The 25,409-nt window shown below is 42.4% G+C and overlaps 2 protein-coding genes across 3 annotated transcripts; one reads left to right on the top strand and one right to left on the bottom strand.

Moving 5' to 3' along the window:
- Positions 1-8,737: 8,737 nt before the first annotated feature.
- Positions 8,738-16,655, bottom strand: LOC116220762 (hepatocyte cell adhesion molecule-like). 2 transcript variants are annotated; one of them, XM_031568933.2, is made up of 6 exons: positions 16,207-16,655; positions 11,063-11,395; positions 10,524-10,775; positions 9,953-10,069; positions 9,539-9,625; positions 8,738-9,326 (listed from the first exon to the last, which is right to left on the bottom strand). In XM_031568933.2, the coding sequence occupies exons 1-6, from the start codon at positions 16,244-16,246 to the stop codon at positions 9,280-9,282; spliced, it is 876 nt and encodes a 291-aa protein (XP_031424793.1). In that variant the 5' UTR covers positions 16,247-16,655; the 3' UTR covers positions 8,738-9,279. The 2 variants fall into 2 exon arrangements, with proteins under 2 accessions (XP_031424793.1, XP_042563949.1); XM_042708015.1 differs by lacking the exon at positions 16,207-16,655 and adding an exon at positions 13,996-14,258.
- Positions 16,656-16,741: 86 nt separating this feature from the next.
- ppid (peptidylprolyl isomerase D) lies at positions 16,742-25,313 on the top strand. The gene is made up of 10 exons (XM_012834287.3): positions 16,742-16,921; positions 17,372-17,512; positions 17,904-18,010; positions 20,781-20,969; positions 22,045-22,167; positions 22,387-22,493; positions 22,976-23,108; positions 24,186-24,272; positions 24,665-24,707; positions 24,849-25,313. The coding sequence occupies exons 1-10, from the start codon at positions 16,837-16,839 to the stop codon at positions 24,935-24,937; spliced, it is 1,104 nt and encodes a 367-aa protein (XP_012689741.1). The 5' UTR covers positions 16,742-16,836; the 3' UTR covers positions 24,938-25,313.
- The last annotated feature ends 96 nt before the right edge of the window (positions 25,314-25,409 follow it).

Here is a 25,409-nt window from a genome sequence, read left to right as displayed (position 1 = left end):
TGTGTGTGTGTGTGTGTGTGTGTGTGTGTGTGTGTGTGTGTGTGTGTGTGTGTGTGTGTGTGTGTGTGTGGTGGCTAGCAAGCAGGGGTCTTAAGTATGATTTATATTATAATCTGTCTGCAAGTCTGCAAAACATAACTGTCCATTTAAGTGAGTGCTGTGCTCTTCAGAATCCATTTCCTTGTGTTGTTTCTAAAGAAACCAAAAGTCTAGTTCTGTGTAAAACTGCTTAATGACCAGTTGCAAAGGTCTGCACGCTGATGGCTAGTAAACTGTCTGATTCACTCGTAGCGCTGTACACCTGCGCGACGTTTAAGGTAACTCACACTGCACCACATTTTGAGCTGGAGGTGTTGTTCTGTGGTGGCATCATCAGAAATAAGTATTAACTTTCTCTGAGTGTGCCGCATCACCATGGCAACAGGCACAGACATGGGTTGGGGGGGGGGGTGTGATTGCGATTGCCCAGCCTTTACCCAGAACTGTCTCCAGAGAAACACCACTGGTCACATGACATCCAGTCACATGATTTCCCATCATACTCCCATAGAATCAGATAAACAGACAAGCACGTCCCTGTAAGTAACAGTGTTACTCCGTGTGGCTCACTGAGTTTGTGTTTGCAGTGATGCAGTTCAATTACTCATGATATTTCCCATCGTGCACTCCAACCCTGTCTGACTGTCATCATAGAGAAAGACTGCATTGTTCTGAAGTTCAATGGATTGTGTTTTCCTGTCTCCGGAATAAAAAACAGACTTTAAAAAAAAAAAAAAAAATTCCTTTAAAGTTTCATAATCTTTTTACTTTTTATACAGTAAAGTTATACACGGTATGAACTGCAATTGCATTAAAAGTAACATTAAATCAATTGAAATAAACATGAAAGATACAATCTTTAACAATAGCTTCAGGGTAGACGGTGTGTCCGAGTCCTAAGGATATGGCTTTTACTTATAGATAAGAAACAGACTTGGAATGAAACATTACAGTAAGGCACTTGATGTCAGAAATTATGAATATAGGCATATACTGTATTTGTGCCTGCCTGATGGGTTAATACTGCCCCCTTGTGGTTAACATGTGGAAGTGCTGGACATCTGTCTCGAACAGCTGCAGGCTGCAGCTTGATCTTGACAGCAGTGTTCAGATTAATGATACAGGGTCAAAGAACTGAATACTTGACGGGTTACTGATCTCAAGTTAAACGTGCATGTATTTTAAAAGCAGTCGAGTAGTTCCTATGTACTAGTGAATGAAAAAGCACGGTTCTGAAGAAGATTAGCCTGTACGTAGTTTGAGTTGCATTTCACCAGTCATGTGTTTAAAAAAAAAATCAGTAATGAAAATCAGTTATGTGTTTAACATTCTCAGTGGCTGAGTCACTCAGACCTCTGTAATAGATCTCTTCACCTGCATGATCTCATGGTCCTGAAAGAAGAGCACAGAGCAATAGATCTCTTCACCTGCATGATCTCATGGTCCTGAAAGAAGAGCACAGAGCAATAGATCTCTTCACCTTCATGATCTCATGGTCCTGAAAGAAGAGCACAGAGCAATAGATCTCTTCACCTTCATGATCTCATGGTCCTGAAAGAAGAGCACAGAGCAATAGATCTATTCACCTTCATGATCTCATGGTCCTGAAAGAAGAGCACAGAGCAATAGATCTCTTCACCTTCATGATCTCATGGTCCTGAAAGAAGAGCACAGAGCAATAGATCTCTTCACCTTCATGATCTCATGGTCCTGAAAGAAGAGCACAGAGCATGGGACTCTAGTCCTCACTAAGCTAGCGAAGACCAGAGGGTTCAAGGCAGGACTGTCCCCCCCATTTAACCCTTCCCTCAGTCAATCCTAGAAGTCAAATGTCTCACAGTGTTCTGTTGACCACAAGAAAATGTACTAAACGCCACATAAAAAAATATTTTAAAAAAACTTTGGTCATAGAATTTTGTAGCTATTTTTTTTAATGTGGAAATGTTCTGTAAGGACATAGAAATAAATAATGTCTCCAATGTCTCCAAAGTCCTGCGTCACAGTCCTCAGGAGTGCAGGTGGTACCAGCAGGGACTATAGTGACACTAGAGAACCACCTCTGACACTGCGCTGGAATACTCGCTTAATCAATATCTGAGGGCTGATATACCTCAGGTTAAACACAGGTTAGTGCTTTAAGAGTAGTGCATCGATCAGAAGGTAGAGGGCGCTGTTGAAGCACATCGTGTGAAGTATTTGCAGGAGGAATTTATTATGACAGGGGTCGGGAGATGCAGCTCTTGTGTAAGTGCCTGATTTCAACCCTCTCCTAAAGTTCCCGCAGGGGGGCAAGAAATGGCAGACGAGACGTGGCACCATAGGGCATAGCTGGTGGTCTGGGGTCAGCTCACACTTTCACAGGCACTGGTCTGGGTAAACATGCCCTTGGGCGCGGTGCCAGTAAATAGAGGTGTTACACTGCATGTTTAAAGCACAGGACATCTGTCAGTTCAGACCTATAAATCAATACCTTCGTCATGTCTCTCTGTCTCTCAAGGTCCATTCTCTCTCTCTCGTTTGCTCTCTCGCTCCCTCTCTCTTTCTCTTCTCTCTCTCTCTCTCTCTCCGTCTGTATCTTCTCCTTGCCTGTAGCTTAGTGCTAAATATATTTGCCAGTCTTAACACTTCTTCATTTACTCCCCCCCTCTCTCTCTCTCCCTCTCTCTCTTCACCCCCTCTCCTTGTCTGTCCCTCTCTCCCTCCCTCTACCTCTCTCTCTCCTGTTAGTGTCAGATTTCCCTGACTTCAGAGTAGTGGTTTATAAGAAGGCAGAATATGAGGGGGGTGGGGTGGGGTGGGGTGGGGTGGGGGGGTTCAGTGCTCACTTACAGCAGACGAGTCACAGTCACATTTCTTCCTTCGAGGCTCAAACTCCTGTGCTTGTGTCCATGGTCCATGTGGGCTCACGCGTGTGTGCGTGTGTGTGTGTGTGTGTGGGTGTTTTCTCATGACACACTCCTCTCTACTTGCTCTGAGAACACTTGGAGGTTTGGAGTTTGTTGGGGAGAATTTCTTTGGAGCAAAGGTATTCCCATCTGCTTTTAATAACTTTGGACGTGGAGGACTTGAACTCAGACGTCGTCGGGGATCCTACAAGCAATCCAACAGCCACCTGGAGCCACCTGATCTCACTCTGGCTTCTATTTCAGCTCTACTGATCTCTTCTCCTCTGCACTCTGCATTCTACTCTACTCTCGGGCTAAGAGGAACCTGGATGAAAGCAATAGATCTGGTTTGATCCCCTTCTCTCCCTCTCTCATTCTTTCTCTTCATCTCTTCTCTTATTCTCTCTCTCTCTCTCTCCTTCCTTCCTTCCTTCCTTCCTCATGGACTCCCTGTCTCGGGCCTCCTTCTCCAGTGGCCGGCAAGATGGCACGCCCTCCACGCGGTGCACGACTCACACGGGTAACCAGGGCGGCCCGTCCTTCTGGGTGGCGGAGGGCTGGCGCCACCTCCGGCCCTTCCTGCCGTTTGTGCTCATCTCCTGCCTGGTGGTGGCGCTGGTGTACCTGCTGCAGAGCATCGTCTACGGCGGCCCCTTCACCGACCCGCTTTTCTTCAGCAAGTTCGACCAGCGCTGGCCCCGCCCCGCCCTCAACCATACTGCCAATCATCAGGGACGGCCCGTGGGAGTGGAGGCTGCTGGCTTGAACTGAGGATGGAAGGAATACACACACAGACACACACACACACACACACACACACACGATACAGGACTTCACACACAAACTACCACTGAGACATGTCATCTGCACTGCTGAGCCTCTATCACCACGGACACACACACACATCATCCATCTTCTGGACCTGTGTGATCTCTCACACACACAAGATACTGGATCTCACATGCATGCTAACACTGGGATATGGGAGTTATCCCCACTGCTAGACCTTTGTGATCGCACACACACACACACACACACACACACACACACACACACACACAAGCTTACACTGGGATATGGGAGTTATCCCCACTGCTAGACCTTTGTGATCGCACACACACACACACACACACACACACACACACACACACACACACAAGCTTACACGGGGATATGGGAGTTATCCCCACTGCTATACCTTTGTGATCGCACACACACACACACACACACACACACAAGCTTACACTGGGATATGGGAGTTATCCCCACTGCTAGACCTTTGTGATCGCACACACACACACACACACACACACACACACACACACACACACACACACACACACAAGCTTTCACTGGGATATGGGAGTTATCCCCACTGCTATACCTTTGTGATCGCACACACACACACACACACACACACACACACAAGCTTACACGGGGATATGGGAGTTATCCCCACTGCTATACCTTTGTGTTCGCACACACACACACACACAAGCTAACGCTGTGATGTGGACTCCCCATTCCCCACTATGATTCTTGTTTTCTGATGATTTCCATAGAAGCCAACATGCTTGTTCTAAGTTGGGCGCTAGTTCTAAGTGATGGTATTGAACATGTCAAACATGTGATGTTGAAATGATTATTATCACTCAAAATTCCTAAAGGTTTATGATGTAAGGAAGTATGTTGTTAGTCTGACCCATGTGAGGTCTGTTTGTGTTTTTGGTGTTTGGTAACTAAACAGTTGACATGCAGTTCCCGTTCAGTAAAGCCTCAGAATTGCTAGCAAAGCATGGACAACCTCATTACTGAAATATTACCCTTATTATTTTGCATGCTTTCATAATAAATAGAAATGGTTTTAGTATGACGTTGATTTTTTTTAATATATATATATATGGCATGAGATGCAGGATCTTTGAATGTGAGGCCTCAGTAAACTGAAAGTGAAAACCAAAAGTTTACTTTGCAGTTTCATTTAACTGACCAAGATTAGGCTACCTGCAAGAATCATTCCATTCAGCTTTCCACTGCATTAGCTGACCCTGGAGTCAGTCATGGCCATTATGACATCATCAGAATGGAACATTTCAGAGTTCTAGTTACAGACTCTGCTTTGTCATTCTAACCAGACATAGTTCAACTTTTGTTTATGTTTATCTTTAAAAATGTCTCCAAGCTAAGCCAAATTGAATACTTATTTTCATAACTTCATAACATACACTTCTTATATAAATACAGTGGGCTAGTAGACAATGGATAAGCTGCTGTATACATGTAAGTATTATTATGCTGCTTGTTGCTTAGTTCTTGTCTAGTGTTGTTTGTTTTCACTTTTTGTTTAATAATGTCTGTTATGGTTCACTGTCATGTTTGCTGACTCCTGGTATTTCCTTCAGGAAATGCAATCCTAGTTAAATTCTGGTAATTGCTGCTCCTTGCACTTACATTTCACATAAAAGGTGATTTACACATATTGATAACAATGATCAATATTGTTATCATTATTAATAATTAGGTTGTGTCTGGTGTCAGTTTGGTGTTTAGTGTTTGGTCGTTATGATATTTGGCGGGTGCTTTTGTTCAAAGTCCATTTGTAGACTTTTTTTCTTTTTCTGGATTTCTGCAGGTCCAGCCCATGGGCCCGCCCTTTTACTGGGTTCAGCCTCCGGGCTCATCCCCAGCCCTGCTGAGTTTGAGAGACAGATCAAGGGCATGATGCACAAGGTGAGGCTTGTTTAGAATTCAGTCCTAGTGCTCAAAGTAAAACCAATCCTCTTTCTGCTGTTCGACATGCACATGAAAATGCATGTTCTGCATGCATTGTATTCTGTTTTTACACAATGTTATTGTTTTGGCGCTATATAAATAAAATGTAATTGAATTGAATGTTCTGTTAGTTCTATCAGTCCTGTCAGACCTCTGTGAAACCTTGCAGCCCTCTCTTTTCTGTGTTCCTTACATGCAGGTTCCCCAGAATGCCGAGCCCCTCGGAGCCATAGGGTCCCCTCTATTCACGCGGAACATGATGCAGCACCTCCTCTCCCAGGAGGAGGTGCACTCGGACTGCTTCAGCTTCGTGCTCAGGCAGAAGGAGGAGGCCCTGAAGGTGCAGACGGACGTCCAGCTGAAGAAGCTCTCACAGAACAGCAGGCCAGTGCTTCATCACATGTGCACGTGTGTGTGTGTGTGTGTGTGTGTGTGTGTGTGTGTGTGTGTGTGTGTGTGTGTGACTGAACTTCACCACAGTCTTTCACTACAGATGTGTGTGTGTGTGTGTCACTGAACCTCACCACAGTCTTTCACTACAGATGTGTGTGTGTGTGTGTGTGTGTGTGTGTGTGTGTGTGTGTGTGTGTGTGTGTGTGTGTGTCAGGGGCGCAGATAGCACTGGGGACGGGGGGGACATGTCCCCCCCAGATTCATAGTGACCCCGATCCGTCCCCACCACTCTCCCTACGTAAGGCGACAATCATCAGTTAATAACTCTGCACAGCTGATTAGGCGATGTTAGGGTCCCCCCCAGTTCAAAAATCCCATCTGCACCGCTGGTGTGTGTGTGTGTGTGTCACTAAACCCTGTCACTGTTTTGACTCAGCAGGAGTGACAGACAGGCAAGAGAACAGGAGCTATCAGAACTTCTCAAGAGAGAAATGGTAATTTCCCTAAAACTGTGTCTAAAGCTGTGCTTCCATCAGCACATAGCCCGTGTTATGAATGGAATTTGTGATATTAGCATATTCTGACATAATCCGTGGGGTTATTGTAAAATCTGGCTCTGAGAGAGAGAGAGAGAGAGAGAGGTGTAAAATCCATTCAGTCTCTATCTGATGCTAATGCTAATCCCGCTGCCTCTGTGGTTAGGCTGGGATAAAGGACGTTGAAAAGGCCATCCAGCTGGCCAGAAACAACAGGCAACTTCTCCTCCAGTCCTTGAATGCAACACAGACCGTGCAGGATGAATCACGCCAGCCCAAGGGGACCGCAAGAATCGGGGAAGAGGTATTTGACATGCACAACAACACGTCCTCTTGTGGAGCAGATGATTACATTTCATTGTCATTAGTAATTATGGTAATAGAATCCTTTCCAGGCTTTGTGATCACAGTAATACTAGCAGCTGTAGTGATAGTAAAAGTGATGGTTGGAATTATTTGATTTGAATAAATTAATTCACCCTTTATTTGTTCCTCTATGAGGTAATAAGTAGTTAATGGTCTATTTTTTCTGTTGGAACAGCCTATGCCCAATATCACACCAGTGGAGAAATCAGTCTTGGAAGCAAGTACCATGACTAATAAAGAAAAGTAAGTCCTCTCTGTTGCATTAGAGCGTATCTACACCATAACAGAGAGCATTTAGCCTGAGAGAGTCTATCTGTCGCAGGGTTCCTCCTCCTCCCGCTGCTGCTGCTGCTGCTAGGCCCAAGACCCAGAGCTTTCAGCAGCTGAACAAGTCTGGCGTGTGGTCGAAGTTAGTGGACGAAGCTGTGGCTGTGCTCCAAGAGGGGGCCAGGAGGATCTTTCTACCTGAGGACAAGAGCAAAGCGGGAGGCCCTCAGGACAAGGACAAAGAGAGACGCCTTGAGGACAATGCCAAAGAGGGACGCCCTCAGGACAATGCCAAAGAGGGACGCCTTGAGGACAAGTCCAAAGAGGGAGACCTTCAGGGCAAGACTGAAGACGGGCGTCCTGATGTCAAGACCAAAGAGGAAGCCCTTGTTGGTGTGGATGGACAGGAAATGCAGAACAAAGACAAAGCTGAGGGAGTGAGTTGAAGTGATGCATACATGTGTGTGTGCGTGTGCGTGTATATGTATGAATGTGTATGTGTATGTATGTAACTAGTCACTTCTCCACAACACACACACACACAGACACACACACACACACACACTCACACACACACACACATACACACACACACACACATTCAACTCATCATAGACACACACACAAACACAGCAGCTCTTCCACACCTAGAAAGACACACACAAACACACACACTCACTAGAGGTGGAGCAGAGTCATGCCTGTTTACTAACTCCAGCTGGCTCCGGTAAGAAAGGTGTGTGACTCAGCGAATGTTTGGTGTACACCAAACCCTGAGATGATTACAGTCAAAACAAGACTTACTGAGGCTTAATGAAGTGGATGTTTACAGAAGAAGAGTGCAACAGAGGAAGTAGTTTGTTCATTCATGTCTTTTAGCAGCACAAAACGAAAGCCTCAGTGAAGAAGTCAAAGGGGAAGAAAAAGGCGGCAGCACTCAACTCCGGAGTTCCATCTCTGAAGGTCTGAGTCACACAGGAACGAAGCAGTGGGTAAGTTAGGAGAACATATTTTTCACACATCTTTATTGTCTCTCCCACACCACACTTCCCCTTTTTGCAGCCTCTGAGGTCATGCTCAGGGGCTTTGACTTTGACTTTGACTTCAGCATTTTGTGCTTTTACCTTCACTCGCCAAGGAGGAGGCGATTTAATGTTGTCACTTCTGTCACTGACACACACAACACTTTTTAACTGACAGCGAGTTGGAGCTGGTTATCTTGCAGCACAGACAGCGGAGTGTGTGCTGCACACCGCAGGATGTGGGAGGCGTGTTTGTGACGAGACCTGCTCCGCTCTACACCTTGGAAAGGCCACTTCCTGCCCCGTGTCACAAAATATACACAAATAGACTTCTTTATTTACAACATGCGAACAAATTTTTTTTGTTTTTCTCTCTGCTAACAAACTATAAAGTCTACTAAAGAATTAAGAAATTGCATAGGCTATGTGAGGCTAAGAGAATACAGCATATATATCAGACCTATAGAGAGTATTCTATTTATTTTACATTATCAGAACAGCGAAGCAATGTACAAGCACTGATGTTAAAGATTATCTCTGAAATGTACTACAGAAACTGAACTGAGATATGTGTACAAGATTCCAGTGAAATAACTGTCTCTGATTGGTGAATGCACCTACAACTCCTGTGGCCAATAGCACCGTGGAAACAGACCCATTGGAAACATAACAGCAGGCACTGGAAATATGACAATAGGCACTGGAAATATGACAGTAGGCACTGAAAATATGACAAAGGCACTGGAAATATGACAAAGGCACTGGAAATATGACAACAGGCACTAGACATTTGACAGCAGGCACTATAAAGTGACCAGTGGAAATGTGAGTAATATGATACATTTCACTGTCGCTAGTAGAAATGCTTTTGGCAGAGAAAATTATTTGGCAGATGCTTTTGTCCAAAGTGAAAGCTTTTTAACCATACAAATGATGAACTCAGCGTGATACAAACTTTAGCAGATATCAATGGTATGTGAATCCCAATTGATCTCTCTCTTAATTGTCTTCTGTCTGATTTGAGGACCACATGTTTGTGCCGTTAACTATGGAAAAAGAGAGAGAGAGAGAGAGTGAGAGAGAGAGAGCAGAAGAGAGAAGAAGAGAGGGTGTTAAGGTGTCAGTAGGTGTTAGTCAGACACTAACTGAGACTTGGTTGTCTCTCACATAATCTCAAATATTGGGACATCCAACCCACAATAAGCGTTCAAACTTTCTGTTGTAATTAAATCATTGCAGTTGTGTTAAAATGTCTGACCTGTTCTATGAGTCTTCTTCTTTCTGCACACGCATATAGTCACGGCCAGACTAATCAGAAGCCCCAAAGACACGGGTATGATGACATCTGTGGACCAAATACATGTCAACATTCCTGTTCATTACATTGACTCATTGAGCAGATGTCTTTAATCAAATCGACTTCCAGTATGGTACAGATACATAGAGACATTCATCAGTGTGTGCGCCGCCTGGGTAGGGAACCCACGACTCGGTGGTGTTACCCCCTTTTGCCTTACCAGTTGAGCTTCAGGTTCACTATGTTCCCTGCTAAAGCATTTAAGTTCCTAAGTAACAATCCTCATAGAAATATATTTACTGTTCTAGATATTTTGACTCATTAAATACCAAATAAATATACAGAGTATATAGTCTGCAGGTAATGGCTACTGACAGTAAATCCACCAATGCTCCTCCACGTCCACTATGATGACATCAGCAACACTGCGAGAAGGGGTGGTGGTGTTTGTCACGGAATCAGTCCTGTGAGTCGTGGCCACAGTTTGGGTGTCTGCACAAACAAACAAACAAATAAACAAACAACATTACTACAGGTCTACATTCTACATGCCAACTGACAATGCAGTGAAGTCTATTGGCCTAAAATCTAAATTGATTAAGTATGGATGATAAATCTGAAATCAATTATACAGATTAAATATGGAACAATATCAGAATATCAAGAAACTGAGGAAATGCAATAGCAATTACGAATTACGAATAAAATTACGATTAACTGACTCATACCAGACAGTACAATTGTGTTTAGAAATGGAAAGGAATATTCCAGATGTTTAGGATGTATCTGGGTGCATACGTTCTCAGTGTCCCATGTTCAGTCCTACTCTCCCACATACATTTAGCCTAATAATACATTTAGTCTAATAATGCATTTAGTCTAATAATATATTTAGTCTAATAATGCATTGCCACCTGCCGCCTTAAAGAAAGAGATCAAACTCAACCGTGGCAGGGATGCAGCAGCACTGAGTTCTTGTTGCTGCTGACGTGGTTTGAGACGCTGCAGGTGAGTTCTCCAGTCACATTCCGACTCAGCCGCAGAGTCTGGTTATCTGCTCTGAGATCAGCATCAGCTTCACTCAGAGGCCTCCCGTTCAGGGACCAGATGTACTGAGGACTGTCCCCATTGGAGGAGCAGTTCACAGCCCTGATCCAATCGCTGCAGTGCTGGGTAAGCACAGGCTTGTCCACAGGAGCTGGTCAGAGGGGACATTTATTAGACACGACTCATCACACACCCAGCAGTCTTTGCCACTGTGAGCATCAGAGTTAGGAGTCATTCATGTTATTAAGAACAGTGCATTTAGGAAGTACAACATTACTTTTTTGGCAGTTGGCACATGTTGTTATAAGATATACTCTAGGTTAGGAATAGGGTCATAGATGTAATATTATGAAATTACAAGTACAAGTATTATTTATGACTTACATAAGTAAACAAGGTGGTACCAATGTAGGGATTAGAGATAAGTTTTAAGCTTACCTTCGATTGTTAGTTGGACTGTTGACCCCCCAATGCTCTTCCCTGTTGACTGATCAAAGCTCTCTGCTTTGTAGAGTCCAGAGTCATTTCTCTCAGCTGGGCCTATTCTCAGAGTCCCATTCTCAGGACTGAACTGCCATCTATCCTTGACGCTGTCCTTGAGAAATGTAACCTGGGATTTTCTGAATCTGAAAATCCTTTGGTCATTGTGATCTAAATTTAATGCGTATCCGCTGGTGCTCGTTGTCAGTTGTAGATGCACTGTGTGTCCCAGTGTCCTATAACAAGGTGTCTCCCGCCTAACACTGCAGATGGTTTCCACTTGAAACATTCCTGTGAATATAGAATACAGATACTCAATGGTCTTAGATGCACTTAGCCTTTGTTGAGTTCTGAGCCATTCAATTGAAATGCAGATCAACCACAAATCCCTACAGATAATAGATAGATATGCAGTCTAATTATATCTATACCAGTAGCACGGACATTTCTGATCTTTCAAGCTATGCTAATTTATGCACACAGATAGAAACTGAGTAAATATAGTGGGTTGAACTACAGTATGCAGTGAATTTGTGTAGCCAATTAATTTGTGGATGTCATCACACAGGGTGAATATGTTTTTCTATGTGCTTGCGGTACGTGGATCTGAGTGTGTGTGTGTGTGTGTCTGTGTATGCGGTATGTGTGTGTGTACGGAGTGTGTGTGTGTCTCTGTGTGTATGCGGTATGCACAATGTAAAGAGCCTGCAGGAAACCGAGCACAAGCTACATGTCACTTTCATGCACTTTGTTAAAACAATAGCAAGAATATATTGAAAAATAAAACAGTCCACAGTTCAGTTGCTACGTATTTGCGCTTGGTGCATGATTATGGCTACGGCCTGCGCGCGTGCGTGCGTGTGTGTGTGTGTGTGTGTGTGTGTGTGTGTGTGTGTGTGTGTGTGTGTGTGTGTGTGTGTGTGTGTGTGTGTGTGTGTGCAATAGGCCATGTATTTATTATGTTTGCAGAAAATAAAACACACACACACTGCAACAGATGGTCATAATACATTTAAAAATCTTTCTATATATAATGTTTTATAATTATAAGATTGCCTGACTGAATTAGTGGATCATTGATTTAATTTCCCTCCAAACAAATAGTCTAGGCTACGCTACAAAAATTGAAATCTTAGTAAGATGATGTATCTTAAATCAAGGCAACATATGCTTGATTTTTGTCTGACAAGATATTTCTTCTTACCAGGCATGTGTTATGTTAGAACATATCACTTGCTTCAAGCGTTTCAGTCCTTAATTATCTTAATACGTTAATACGTGTTACTGAGATTGTATTACTGGCTCTGAACAAGTTAATGTTTGATTCTAGTTTGATCACCACTGACAAGTAAAAAACTGCTTTGTCAGAGTCAGAATCAAGACAAATGTACCAGTTTGTAGTCTGGCCACACTAGTACTACACACTATTTGGGTTCTTTTTTTTTTATCTTGGTAAGTCAAATCTTGTTTTTGAAAGCTGAATTTTTGCAGTGTAAACTATGACTTAGTTAGAACAGCTGTGGTCTAGAAATAGCCTATGTCAGTGTACAAACACGTTTTCTTTGGTAACCTACAGACTATCATGAACAGAATGCTGTATGCATTAAAAGAACACCCAGTGTTCCACTCACTCTTGTCATTGCACCCATCAGCAGGAAAGGCAAGCTCCGCCATCGTCCTACACCCTCTAATCAGGCAAGATCATCAACATGACATTACAGCATGTTGCTCTAATAGGTCCTTATTCGCCAATTACACAGCAATTTACTGAATACACATTCAAGCATCAGTTATCAGATAAGACTGTGTAAAATCATATTGAGATGTTGATGATGAAGTCACCAAACTTAATTTGTATTCAGATTAACATGACGTCTGTGTTGGCACAACAAACTAAGTGCATTTCAAATGACATCCCCAGATAAGAAATGTAAAGTCTGTCCTAAGGTACTATTTCTTTAAAAAGTAATTTAGTACTATAGTTATGCAACCATAGCACCAAGCTCACGGCCTTTCTGTATATCATCTAGATCAACTGGTTTATGTTATGCAGGTAGTTAATGTTAACACCAACTATTGTTTCTGACTTTGCTCTTCATCTAAAAAAAAATACACCTCTGCCTAAAGGTGTCATAGAACCGACGGCAATCTGCAGAGTATGCAGGCCTCATGCTCATGCACTGGGCTGCAAGACTGCACCATTTTGCAGTTTTTCCACCAGTGGTGCAAACACATCAAGTCTGTCAGATCAGTGGTAGGTCTCCATCATCATTTCAGTAGCATGGAACTATTGATGTTTTTCCATTCCAGCCATTTTGAAATATCAAAAAAATATGTGCTGTAAAAACATCTATAACATGCAACAATAATTTATTAAATAGGTATAAATATAGAAAAGTCAATTAAATATAATATAATATAATTCTCTTTAAATTAAGAATTCAATAAATAATAATGTGCTAATTTATTTAACTATTGTTTTTATTTTTAAATAGATTTCTTGAGCTTGCTGAAACCATTGCATTTGAAACAAAACAAGCAAAATATATATTTAATTTTACAGTTATCCTCTGGTAGGTCTGAAGATGCACGTTTTGGTTTCTGAATACTTCCTTTCACAGGCACAAACAATTCACAACTAATATTTTTGGACTGATAAAATGTGCATGTAACACAAAGTATACAATATGATTACATATGCCACCTAAAATAACAACATAATTTTGACTCTCTAAGCTGATGTATTTCTCTTACCAAGGTCACCACAAAAAAATGATTGCTGACCTTGTATTCTAGAATGCACTGATTTAAACATTCTTAGGAACAATTTTTGTACAAAAATGATTTATTTATTCGTTTACAAAAAGGACTTCCATAATTAAAACTCTTACCCTGGGTGATTAAAGGAATCAGCAACAGCAGTGCACTAGCAGCCTTCATTTCACTGGCAGCTTGGCTCTCAAGACAAAAGCGTCCAGACAAATGGCTCTGCAGTTAGGAATTTACAAGAGACAAGCAGAAACACCTATTCTTCAAACGGACAAAAGTCTTGAACTCTCAGAAACCCACTTCCTGTTTTAAGCTGTGTTTAATGTGATCTGTTGCCTAATCACGTGTTAACAGGAACTAAGGCTTTACACCCACTCAAGCAGGCACACATACGTGCATTCATGGAACTCATGGAACCTTTTAACATAAAACTCTACTGGAAATGTGTCTGAATAACCAGTCTAAAGTGAGATCAGTCTTATAGTAATACTATTAGATATTAGTAATATGTTTATTGGTCTTCTGCAGAAGGATCATCAGAATGATCCATACAAGATTTGAATAGCATTTTAGGGTATCGTTTATTTCAAAACTCAGTATACTCTTACAAAAGCCAGTAAAAACAGCATCAAGTGTTCCAGAATTGTTTTTACTTCTGTTTGAGTGGACAGATTCAAACGTCCCCTCTAATCTGCTCTGTGGCACCAGTCCCCGTTCATGCTTGCTCTGCAGCTCTGAGCAGTGTGCAGCCAGGTGGCCTTTCTGCACTCATTGCGGTCAGATATGTGGTCACGGCGCTCTCTTTGCTGGACTCTCGCTAGACTCGAAGCAGCTGGATGCTACAGAAGCAGATCGCTGCCCGCATCCGGCACAGATTGCACTCTGGTGCAGGCACCTCAGGTGTGAGATCCACCCTCAGACCATCTCTGCTAACGCTGGATGCAACCAGCCAAATGAAGACACAAAAGTGCGACAGTCAAACTGTGTATGTGGTAGAACAGGCCATGTATATAATTGTGCTTTCTAAAGAGGAGAATGGGAGGCAAGGCGTATCTTCCCGTACAGCTAGCTTTCAAACACACCCATACAAGAGTTTAAGTCAGTTTAAGTCAGCATTCAACTCCCTTTTTCAATTCCTCCTTTTTTCTGCGATGAAGAGACTCTCAAATCAGAAATTCCCACGAATGAGTAGCGTGGCCCAGACACACACCAGACAGAAAGTGATTGCATTTTGTAGGCTATATAAAAAAATTGTATAGCCAGGTATACACATATTGTGTGTTATGAAGTTTCAGAACACAAAATTGGTCACCAATGGTACATTTCATACCAATTCTGTTTTTTTTCCCCTACATCCACTATCTGGACTGTGTTAGTGATTATATACCATACCTATTTATCATGTTTATCCTTGAGAGGACCTTTGAGAGTATTACTGTGCTCAGAGTAACTTTTCTCACCCTAAAGATGATGTGTACCTGCCCCATCTGCTGATGCAAAACATGAATGTCCCTCTCTCACTGATGACACAACACCAATGCTTGCAATTTTAAGCAGGATGGCAAAAAAAAAAACACACTTTTGGTACAGCTGGTCACATTCTCACTCTGACAGCCAATCACAGTAGAAACAAAAACATAGACAGAAAACATAGACAGAAAAACCTTTCCCCAGAGACACAGCAGTCAATTAGAGGTTCACAGGTGCAGATGATGACGACAACTAACACAAACCCATCATACCACAAGCACCCACATCTCCTGAGCTTGCTTCTCACTCTGGTATCACATGAAGCAATCCGAGTCTAGTTTCACTTAGGCAGTCATACGTTAACATACTCGCATGGAGACAACCGTGGAAATATTGCACAAGCATTGTCTGTATCTGCTGCCTGTAGGGTAGTTTCAGTCTTAGATCAAATGACAATGTTGTCTGAGAGGTCTGAAGTCTGCAGTAGGCTGCAGTGATGTGACTGCAGATATAGCTACAGGTGGGGTAGGTCAATAGCCTACTGAAGCTTTCCACTTGCACCATTGCTAAACCACAGAGATACATACACAGAGAGAGAGAGACACACACACACATCTGCACAGTCACAACCCACTGGGCTACAGCTATTAGGGTTTAAATAAAGGAGATAGATAGGCCTATGAGAAGATTTTAGCTGACAGTGATTCAGTATTCAGTTTCAAAATTCATGAACTTTGGATTTACCATTCAACCAACACACAGTGCCACCAATAGACATTTGTGGAAATTAGATAAATGCTTCTTGATAGCCTACATAAAATACAAATCTAAATACATAAATAAATATACATTAGGCTACCTACCAAGGTGATGGAGACAGTGACTGAGAAGGAATGATGTCATATATTCCAGGGCATAAACACATCGTGAGTATTGTCACATTGAAACAATCCATTTGCATCAATAAGAGCATCTATTTTCTGAGGAAAATATTAGGTCTTATCTCCTTGCACGATGGGCAAGCCTTCAGGCAACGGCGTTCCATTCATCAGCCTGGCAGGGTAAACAAAACGCACAACATTGAGCCTAATCTCCGCTGACATAGCGTACAGGTCTCACCAGTTCAGAAAATCGAGAAAGTTCTCATGTCAACTGAAATGTGCATCTCGACCTGTTAAACCATATTTAAAATGATGCTGTCTTTCTATTTTTTTTTTTCAAACAAATAACATGCAAATGAATTATCAAAGCATGCATGAAATCCGTAAATGGGTAGTGAGAGTGAATACAAAATATAAAAACACAATGACGGGTGTAGTCTGGTCCAATAATGCATAGCAATATTTTGAACTCCAGTCCCATAGGTGGCGGAACATACACATTAAGGTCTGCCAGTAAAGTTCCAGAAACTACCCAAGTAGAAGTCTGCAGTCAAGCCGGTTTGTCGACTCCTTCCAACGCTCCTTCCAGTATTTTAAGATAAACTAACAATAATGTCAAACCCAGCACCCGATAACAGGCCTTCGAACCCAGACAACCCTCGGGTTTTCTTTGATGTAGATATCGGTGGCGAACGAGGTCAGAATTTCATTCAATAAAACGCGTACAACACGGCTATAGCTTGTTGTGAATCGCTAACATTAGACAGCTCTTTCTAGCTAGGTATAACAAAGCTAGTGGTATTCGGGTTGAGCTAGTAACGTTAAGCTGACTTGTTATATTAATTTGCAATGTATGTGTATGATAACCCTAGACACAATCATTTTGCTTTTCTTACATACAACCGTAACCCATGTTAATAGCGTAAGATAACCTAGCTAGCTGATATGTGTAGCTAATAGAGCTAGATAGCTAGCGATTTATTTCATTCCATTCCCAATGTAAGCCACGTGTGTTGATCATGTTCATGTGATTTAATTTCAATTTAGACATGTTTGACATATGACCGTTACATGCTTGTTGATTCATCTCAGTGCACATAATAAAGATCAATAGATATTTCCTTATTAATTTAATTCATTTTCCTAGTTGGTCGAATCGTTTTCGAGGTCTTCGCCGACATCGTTCCTAAGACTGCCGAAAACTTCCGCGCTCTGTGCACTGGTGAGAAAGGTAGTGGCACAAGCACCGGGAAGCCTCTGCATTTCAAAGGATGTCCGTTTCACCGGAGTGAGTATTGTTGGTATACATATTCAAACATGACGAATTCTGTGGAACAATGGTTCTTTCCTCTTCTTCCCTTATAAAAGGCATATTACATTCTGCCATAATTAAGCAACAATAACTACTGGACGAGCACAGCTGAGCTTTGAAGCATCTGGTTTGTTGATCCTGTGGTGATTTGCTGTACTGTCTTTCGTCGGATATGGATTCCATGAACACACTGAGTTGTGTTACTACTCTGTCTTTTGTCTCTCTGTCTCTGTTGTGCCAGTGAATAAGGTGTACCAACCTGTGCAGCATTAGAGCAGTACTCAGTGCTTCATGCAGTAGTATTTCAGCTGTGCTACACCCCCCCAGTCTCTGACTCACTGAGCCTGTCTGTTAACACCCCTCCCAGTCATCAAGAAGTTCATGATCCAGGGAGGAGACTTCTCCAACCAGGACGGCACTGGCGGAGAGAGCATCTATGGAGAAAAGTTTGAGGATGAAAACTTCCACTACCAGGTGAGGATACACAATCTCTTCTTACTCTTAACTCAGTGCTGGACTGCAGGTCTGTCTCATGGATAGGGGTGGAATACGATAGGCCAGCATCATGGAGGTCTCCTGTAAATAGCAAATGGGAGGAAGGTTATATTTGTGTCTACATTAATAAAAACGGTCTAGAGGAAGCACTAAGGCTTTTAGCGGGGAGAAACCTTGAGCAGAACCTCAGCTCAAAGGGGGGACCCATCGGCTTGGGGCGAGCCGGGTGGAGGGGTGGAGATAGAGGGGCAGGGGGAGGGGTGGAGATAGAGGGGCAGGGGGACGGGTGGAGATAGAGGGGGAGGGGTGGAGATAGAGGGGCAGGGGGACGGGTGGAGATAGAGGGGGAGGGGTGGAGATAGAGGGGCAGGGGGAGGGGTGGTGAAGGGAGGAGAGAATCAGAAGGAAGCAGTTGGATTCATACATGTATCAGAAGATAAAACATGTAAGCATACATACAACCTATGTACATAATACATACGTGAGTCTGACAAGTGGAAGGTGTATACATGATACATACACAATCAATAGTGGATGAAATGGAGGGAGCCAGCATTCAAAGTATTGGTTGTAGAACAGCTTAATGGGTATACAGTGTCCTCCCTCATAAGGTTACTATTATAATATGTCAATGATGACATTCATTTATTATGGGTAAATAGCCTAGAACAGAATTTGTGCATAAGCGTTAGGTGGGAATTGGTTACAGAGGAGGAGGGTTTTGCAGGTGGATCAGGGTGAAAGACTGCAGTAGCATCCCACAGTGGAGATAGTCTAGAGTAGGAGAGGAAGAAAAGAGACAAAGGGGGTGCACAGAGCTAGTTTGCCTTATATATAGGCTACAGTAATGAGGAACAATGTTATCACTGCTAGCAGCAAGGCCCTTCTATATGGTAGTGAACAGAGACAGACAGACAAAAAACAATGCACCAATTTCATTATACTATGACATGCTACAGGCTATCCAGGGTAAGGGATGGGAAGTTTGTGCGTGTGCGTGCGTGTGTGTGTGTGTGGGGGGGGGGGTTACACCAAAGGCACTTACGATGCACTAAAGAGGGATGCTTTTAGTCTAGACTTAAAGATGGAAAGGGTGTCCACTTCTCAGATGGAGACAGGAAGATTATTCCACAGGACGAGGGCTTGATAGCAGAAGGCTCTACTTCCTTTAGTGCGTTTTGATACTCTTGGTATTACAAGAAGACCTGCACCCTGGGAATCAAGGTGTCTTGGTGGAAAGTGGGGGACAATTCATTCCTTGAGGTGATTTGGAGCAAGGCCAGTTAGAGCCTTGTGTGTTAGAAGGAATACTTTGAAATCAGTTCTACCTTTGATAGGGAGCCAGTGCACAGAGGCAAGTACAGGTGAGATGTGTTCATTTTTTAGTTCTAGTACGTGTGTACGTGTGTGAGCAGCACAATTCTGTATTAGTTGGAGGTTCTGGAGGTGGAGTTGGTGCTAAATCTGAACGGAGAGCGCTGCAGTAGTCTAGTAGTAAAGCATTCATTCGTTTCTGAATCTTGAAGGGATAGGACTTGAATGATTTTGTAATATTACGTACATAAAAAAAATTATGTCTGAGATCTGCTTTATATGTGAGAGAGGTGTTGGTAGATAATTACACGGAGATCTTTGACACTTGTGTTGGATGTTCGTGAGAGACAATTGAGTAGACGGCTGGATAGTATCATTCCAAAATGCTTAGGGCCTTCATAACTTCAGCTTTATCTGTGTTAAGGAGCTGGGAATTGTTGGTCATCCATGCTTTGACATCTGTCAGACAAGCTTCTATCTTAGGTAGTTGTATAATTTGGTCAGGTTTCATGGAGGTTTCGGAGTCATCCGCAGACGCTCAGTAGGCTGGGGCAGGAGACTGACATCTGCTAGGGAGAAGGCCTATTTTTTTAATCTTTTTATTTTAACGGGTATCAAATTTAAACATGACTGGAGAAGCAGTAGCTCTTGAAATTGGCAAATTAGTTACAGACTGTGAGCTCTTGATCGATAGCACATTTGGGGAAGATTGTTTTGTCTACACGAGCAGAGCGATTTGGGATTTGTTATTATTTAACTCCTTCATGCTAACTGGTGCTAGCATACAGACCTTTGGCATACACTGCAATATAGGCTGCCATTGTGGCAATTACTGGTATGAGCGAATTGATTTAAGACAGGAATATGGTGAGCCATAATGTGTCTCAGCAGCAGGAGGTGAGGTAGAGGGGCTCATGAGAACATCTAATATGTATCGCCAGTCATCAGTTTCCTGCCCAGACTCCATTCATTATTGTCTATTTTTATTTATTTATTTATTTGTATTTTTTTTAAAGATTTATTTATGGGCTTTTTAGCCTTTATTTGGATAGGACAGTGAAGTAATTGGACAGGAAGTGAGGAGGAGTGAAGAGGTGGGGAGAGGATCGGGAAACGACAGCAGGCCGGAATCGAACCTGTGTCCCCGCGGGCATTTTAGCCCGTAAATGGGGGGGGGCTTATTGGCTCGCGCCACAGTGCCCCCCAGTCTATTTATTTTTTGGGTGGCTACACAAAACCATGTTAAAGAAAGTTCAACAGTGTAATGTAATGTTATGTCATGAAAACAAAATGTGATTAAAAGACAAGATGGCACAAGGGCTTTATTGCATCAGATTGCATGTTCTCCAGGTAAACCATAGGATAGTATTTTGACATTCTTGCACAGAAATCTAATGTGGAGGTTTCTAAACTAAGTTGCTGCTCTCTACCTCAGCATGACAAACCTGGGCTTCTTAGCATGGCCAACGCTGGCCCCAACACCAACGGCTCCCAGTTCTTCGTGACGACAGTGGCCACACCGCACCTGGACAACAAGCACGTGGTGTTTGGCCAGGTGCTGAAGGGGTTTGGCTTGGTGAAGATGCTGGAATTGGTGGACACCGTGGAGGACGCTCCGGTCAAGGTGAGGCCCGCGACATGCACAGGCAGGACTGAAGGGTGAGGTAGCTTCAGAGGTGTGCAGGTAACAATGTGCACAGGGCTTAGAAATTTAAATTTGTGCATCTCATCTGATCTGTCATTCAAAGTTTAGCATTACTTGTAGCACTCCTAAACCCAACAAAGACACAGCTCCATTTCTTTTAGTGCAGTATTTAATACACATTCTTTTAGTGCAGTATTTAATAGACATTCTTTTAGTGCAGTATTTAATAGACATTCTTTTAGTGCAGTATTTAATACACATTCTTTTAGTGCAGTATTTAATAGACATTCTTTTAGTGCAGTATTTAATACACATTCTTTTAGTGCAGTATTTAATACACATTCTTTTAGTGCAGTATTTAATACACATTCTTTTAGTGCAGTATTTAATACACATTCTTTTAGTGCAGTATTTAATAGACATTCTTTTAGTGCAGTATTTAATAGACATTCTTTTAGTGCAGTATTTAATACACATTCTTTTAGTGCAGTATTTAATACACATTCTTTTAGTGCAGTATTTAATACACATTCTTTTAGTGCAGTATTTAATACACATTGTTTTAGTGCAGTATTTAATAGACATTCTTTTAGCCTATCAGGTTTACATCACTTCAGCTATGTCCAAACCATACACAGCGAAAATGGTCCTCCCTTTTATCATCTTAGTAAACAGTTAAAATATGAAAACGTAGGCCTAGTCTAAACTAAGTATCTTAGTGACAATACACCATTGATCACTACATAATAAAATGGTATCAAGTTGGCAATTCCCAAATGGCCAGCAGTGGCCCTGAAAAGAACTGAGGAAGAGCAAACTTGACTAAGATGCATAATGATATTTATGATGAATGAGCGCATTTGTTTTGCTTTTTTTTTTAATTATTATTGCTTTCTCGAATATATCTACATTTCTATGTCAAAACAATTCTTTTTTATTTATTGAGATGTCTATGTCTGGCCTGGTTTGATGTAATGAGATGTGGAGAGTGTGTGGCTGTGTGCTCTGATGCTCTGTGTGATGTGATGAGTTGCCGTGTCTGATCCGTCCGCAGCCGTGCGTTATTGGTGATTGTGGGGAGCACAAGGAGGGGGACGGCTGGGGAGTCGCTCCGAACGACGGCTCTGGAGATGCCCACCCAGACTTTCCGGAAGATTCTGATGTGGACTTTAAAGATGTACGTGCCGTCTCTTCTCTTTGTGTCTGTCAGAACCCTGTTCATAGCCCTCGATGAAATATAGATGTGAACTTTCTAAACCACTGGGTAAAGATTGTTATGGGGTTTAGGATTTTACCAAGGGTTTGGAATTTGAGTTGATCAGTTTGCAAACATTTTGACTGTAATTTCTTGATATTCGTGGTAGCAATGCTAAGGCTCAGTTTTCTTTCAAATAAGGCTGAAAAAGTCCATGCCGTAGCTGAAGACGTGAAGAACATCGGAAACAACTTCTTCAAAACCCAGAAGTGGGAGTCTGCCATGAAGAAGTACTCCAAAGCGCTCAGGTGAAGCATTATCAGTGCTCTCTCTCTTTGCCACTTGAGAATTCATCTTGGCGACTATCAGTATAGTAGTAATATATAGCTGTACTACTTGAAGCTGAGTAGACTGCTATTAGTAGTCTGTGTGTGTCTGCAAGTCTTGTTCCTGTGGTATGTTTGTTTAGGTATGCAGAGGGAACATTACTGGCAGATATTTAGCCTTGTGGAGATGCGGAGAGAGGAAAATGTTCAGGATTTCTCTGAAAGCTCGGCTGATTTCTTCCTGATTTTTAGTATAATTGTTTCTTAAAGTAACTATAAATGACACACAATTAAAACACAATTTAAAAAAAAAAAAAAAAAGGTAATTGAGTCTAACATAAAATATGTTCAGGATTGGTAAGAGACTGAAGGATTGGTTTCTTAGTTTATTTTTGAGTTCTGAGTGATATGCTGATCTTGGTGAGGCTGACCCCTGCTGGGAATGGTGCTGATTTGTGCCCCAGGTACCTGGAGGTGTGTGAGGACACGGGCCCCCAGAAGAATCTGACGGCCACGGCCCTGAGCTGCATGCTCAATACCGCAGCCTGCCAGCTCAAGCTGGAGCAGTGGCAGGACGCAATAGACAACTGCAATGAGGTAGGGCAGGCAACACGAAACCCTAGACCCAAAATGGTGGCTGGCATGATACCCCAGGTCCAAAATGGTGTCCTTTTATCATTAGGGCAGTGGGTAAAAAAAGACACAGGCTTAGTATATGAAGCTCCGTTTCCCAACCAGGAAGGCTAAATATATTCTCATATCGCACAACCATGGGTCAGATGACACTCGTAATCAGATTTTGGGAGGAAGTAGTTACATCTAACTTAAATTACATTACTACTACATTACTAAATTAAGTTACTAAATAAATGTAGTTGTAATCTGTTACAGTTACTTAGATAAATATATTTAATTCAATTAGTTACTAATCAAAATGGCAGTTATTACAAAGGGGTTATATCTGAATGTATTATTTTCTGTAAAAAGCTTTAAAGCTTAAATGTAGACAACAACATTCATTCTGTTGCTTTGCATCTTTTCGCTGTGTAGGCACCATTCATTTGGCAGTATGCACTCAAGTTTTGATGTTTTTGATTGGTTCTCTTGTGCACCGCCTTTCATCTGCTATTCAAAAAGTAACCGTAAAAGTAATCAAATGTAATAAGTTACTTTAATGAAGTAATTGAAATAGTTACATGGCTTATTACATTTGTTAACAGAGTAACAAGTGATCTGTATCTGTACAAGTGACCTATTACTTTTCAAAAGTAACCTTCCCAACCCTGCTCGTCATGTATATTACCACTGACGTACAGTCATGTATAGCAATGCTATGACTGGTGATGCCAAAATGTAAAGAAATATTCTGTAAAAATGTCGATGGGTAGACTGGCCACACACACACACCAGTGCAGCATCAGCAGGAGATCCAGCATCCACAGGCACTGTGTGATCGTCCATCTCTAGTGGAATGTGAATTGAGTATCTGTCTTTGTGAGCAGACAGGCAGGCTGAAGTGGAGATTGTTATGAATACGCCATATGCTGTTTTGATACGGGCCGCTCTGACTGATATGTCCAGTCTATGTAACACAGGTGTGTGTGTGTGTGTGTGTGAATGTGTGATTGTGCTCAGAATGCTGCTTGCTAATGTTTACTGCTTTGCCTTATGTAGGCTCTGGAGCTGGATGAGACCAACACTAAAGCTCTGTTCAGGAGAGCGCAAGCCTGGCAGAGCCTGAAGGAGTTTAACAACGCCATGGTAAACACACACACACACACACACACACACACTTCCTTATCAGCAAATGGCAAGTTAAGTTTGAGATATTAATGGAACACATAAATACATGTCCCTTAAAGACAGGACTTTCACTATAGTCGTACACCATGTCAAATTCACCATGTGATCATTCTTTTGTCTGCACACACACACCTACTACATGCACCAGTAACATCATGTGATCCAGACAGAATACCCCACACACACACTAAAGTGTCCAGACAAAGCCCCTCATCCCACTAGTTTGTTTGTGGCTATAGGGGTTATAAAAAGGTCTGTTGAAGAATCTACCAGCACTAGACTTTCATTCCTAGGTCATTGTAAATGCTGTGTGCCTCTTTTCACGTTTTTGTTTTTCTCCCTATCTCCAGACTGATTTGAAAAAAGCACAGGAAATTGCTCCCAATGACAAAGGTAAGTGGTGTTTCATCAGTGCCAGAGTGCAGCACAGAGGGCCGTGTTTATGCTTTTTACCCTTCCTCTTATGGCCCTGGGTAGTTCTGCCACTGACGTGTGTGTGTGTGTGTGTGTGTGTGTCTCTCTCTCTCTCGGCAGCCATCTCCAACGAGATGCAGCGCATCAAGCAGAGAGTAAAGGATGAGAAGGACAAAGAGAAGAAGCTGTTCTCCAAGATGTTCGCTTGAGGAAACTGGGAGTAGAACTCTCGCTCACTCGCTGCTCATCACTCCAACGTCTCAGACTTGAACCACACCTTGTTCATGAGTTTCTTTTGATCGGTTAGCATACGTCAGAGTGTAGCGATATGTAACTATGGAGAGAGCAGCTCCGTGCTCGGTTTTCTGACACATGAAAATAGACTGACTGAGCTAACAAAGCACGCACACCCACCCTCTGAACAATTCAGACCTTAAGTGCATTCATGTATTTATTTAATTTGAAATCGTATTTTTTGGTTGGGGGTTGTGTGTCACATAAGTTAATGGTTTGTGTTAACTTGCTTGCCAGAAGACCACTGTTGACCTTTGTAAAAAACACAATAAAATGTGATACACAATGTGATCGACCCCTCTCTCTTCCTGTGTGTACACAAATGTGATAGACCTCTCTGTCTCTCTCTTCCTGTGTGTGTATTTTAAAAAGGCACCCCAGACGTGT

The sequence above is a fragment of the Clupea harengus genome, chromosome 6 (assembly GCF_900700415.2).
Source record: "Clupea harengus chromosome 6, Ch_v2.0.2, whole genome shotgun sequence".
Taxonomy (NCBI): Eukaryota; Metazoa; Chordata; class Actinopteri; order Clupeiformes; family Clupeidae; genus Clupea; species Clupea harengus.
This window is presented reverse-complemented; position numbering and strand designations above follow the sequence as displayed.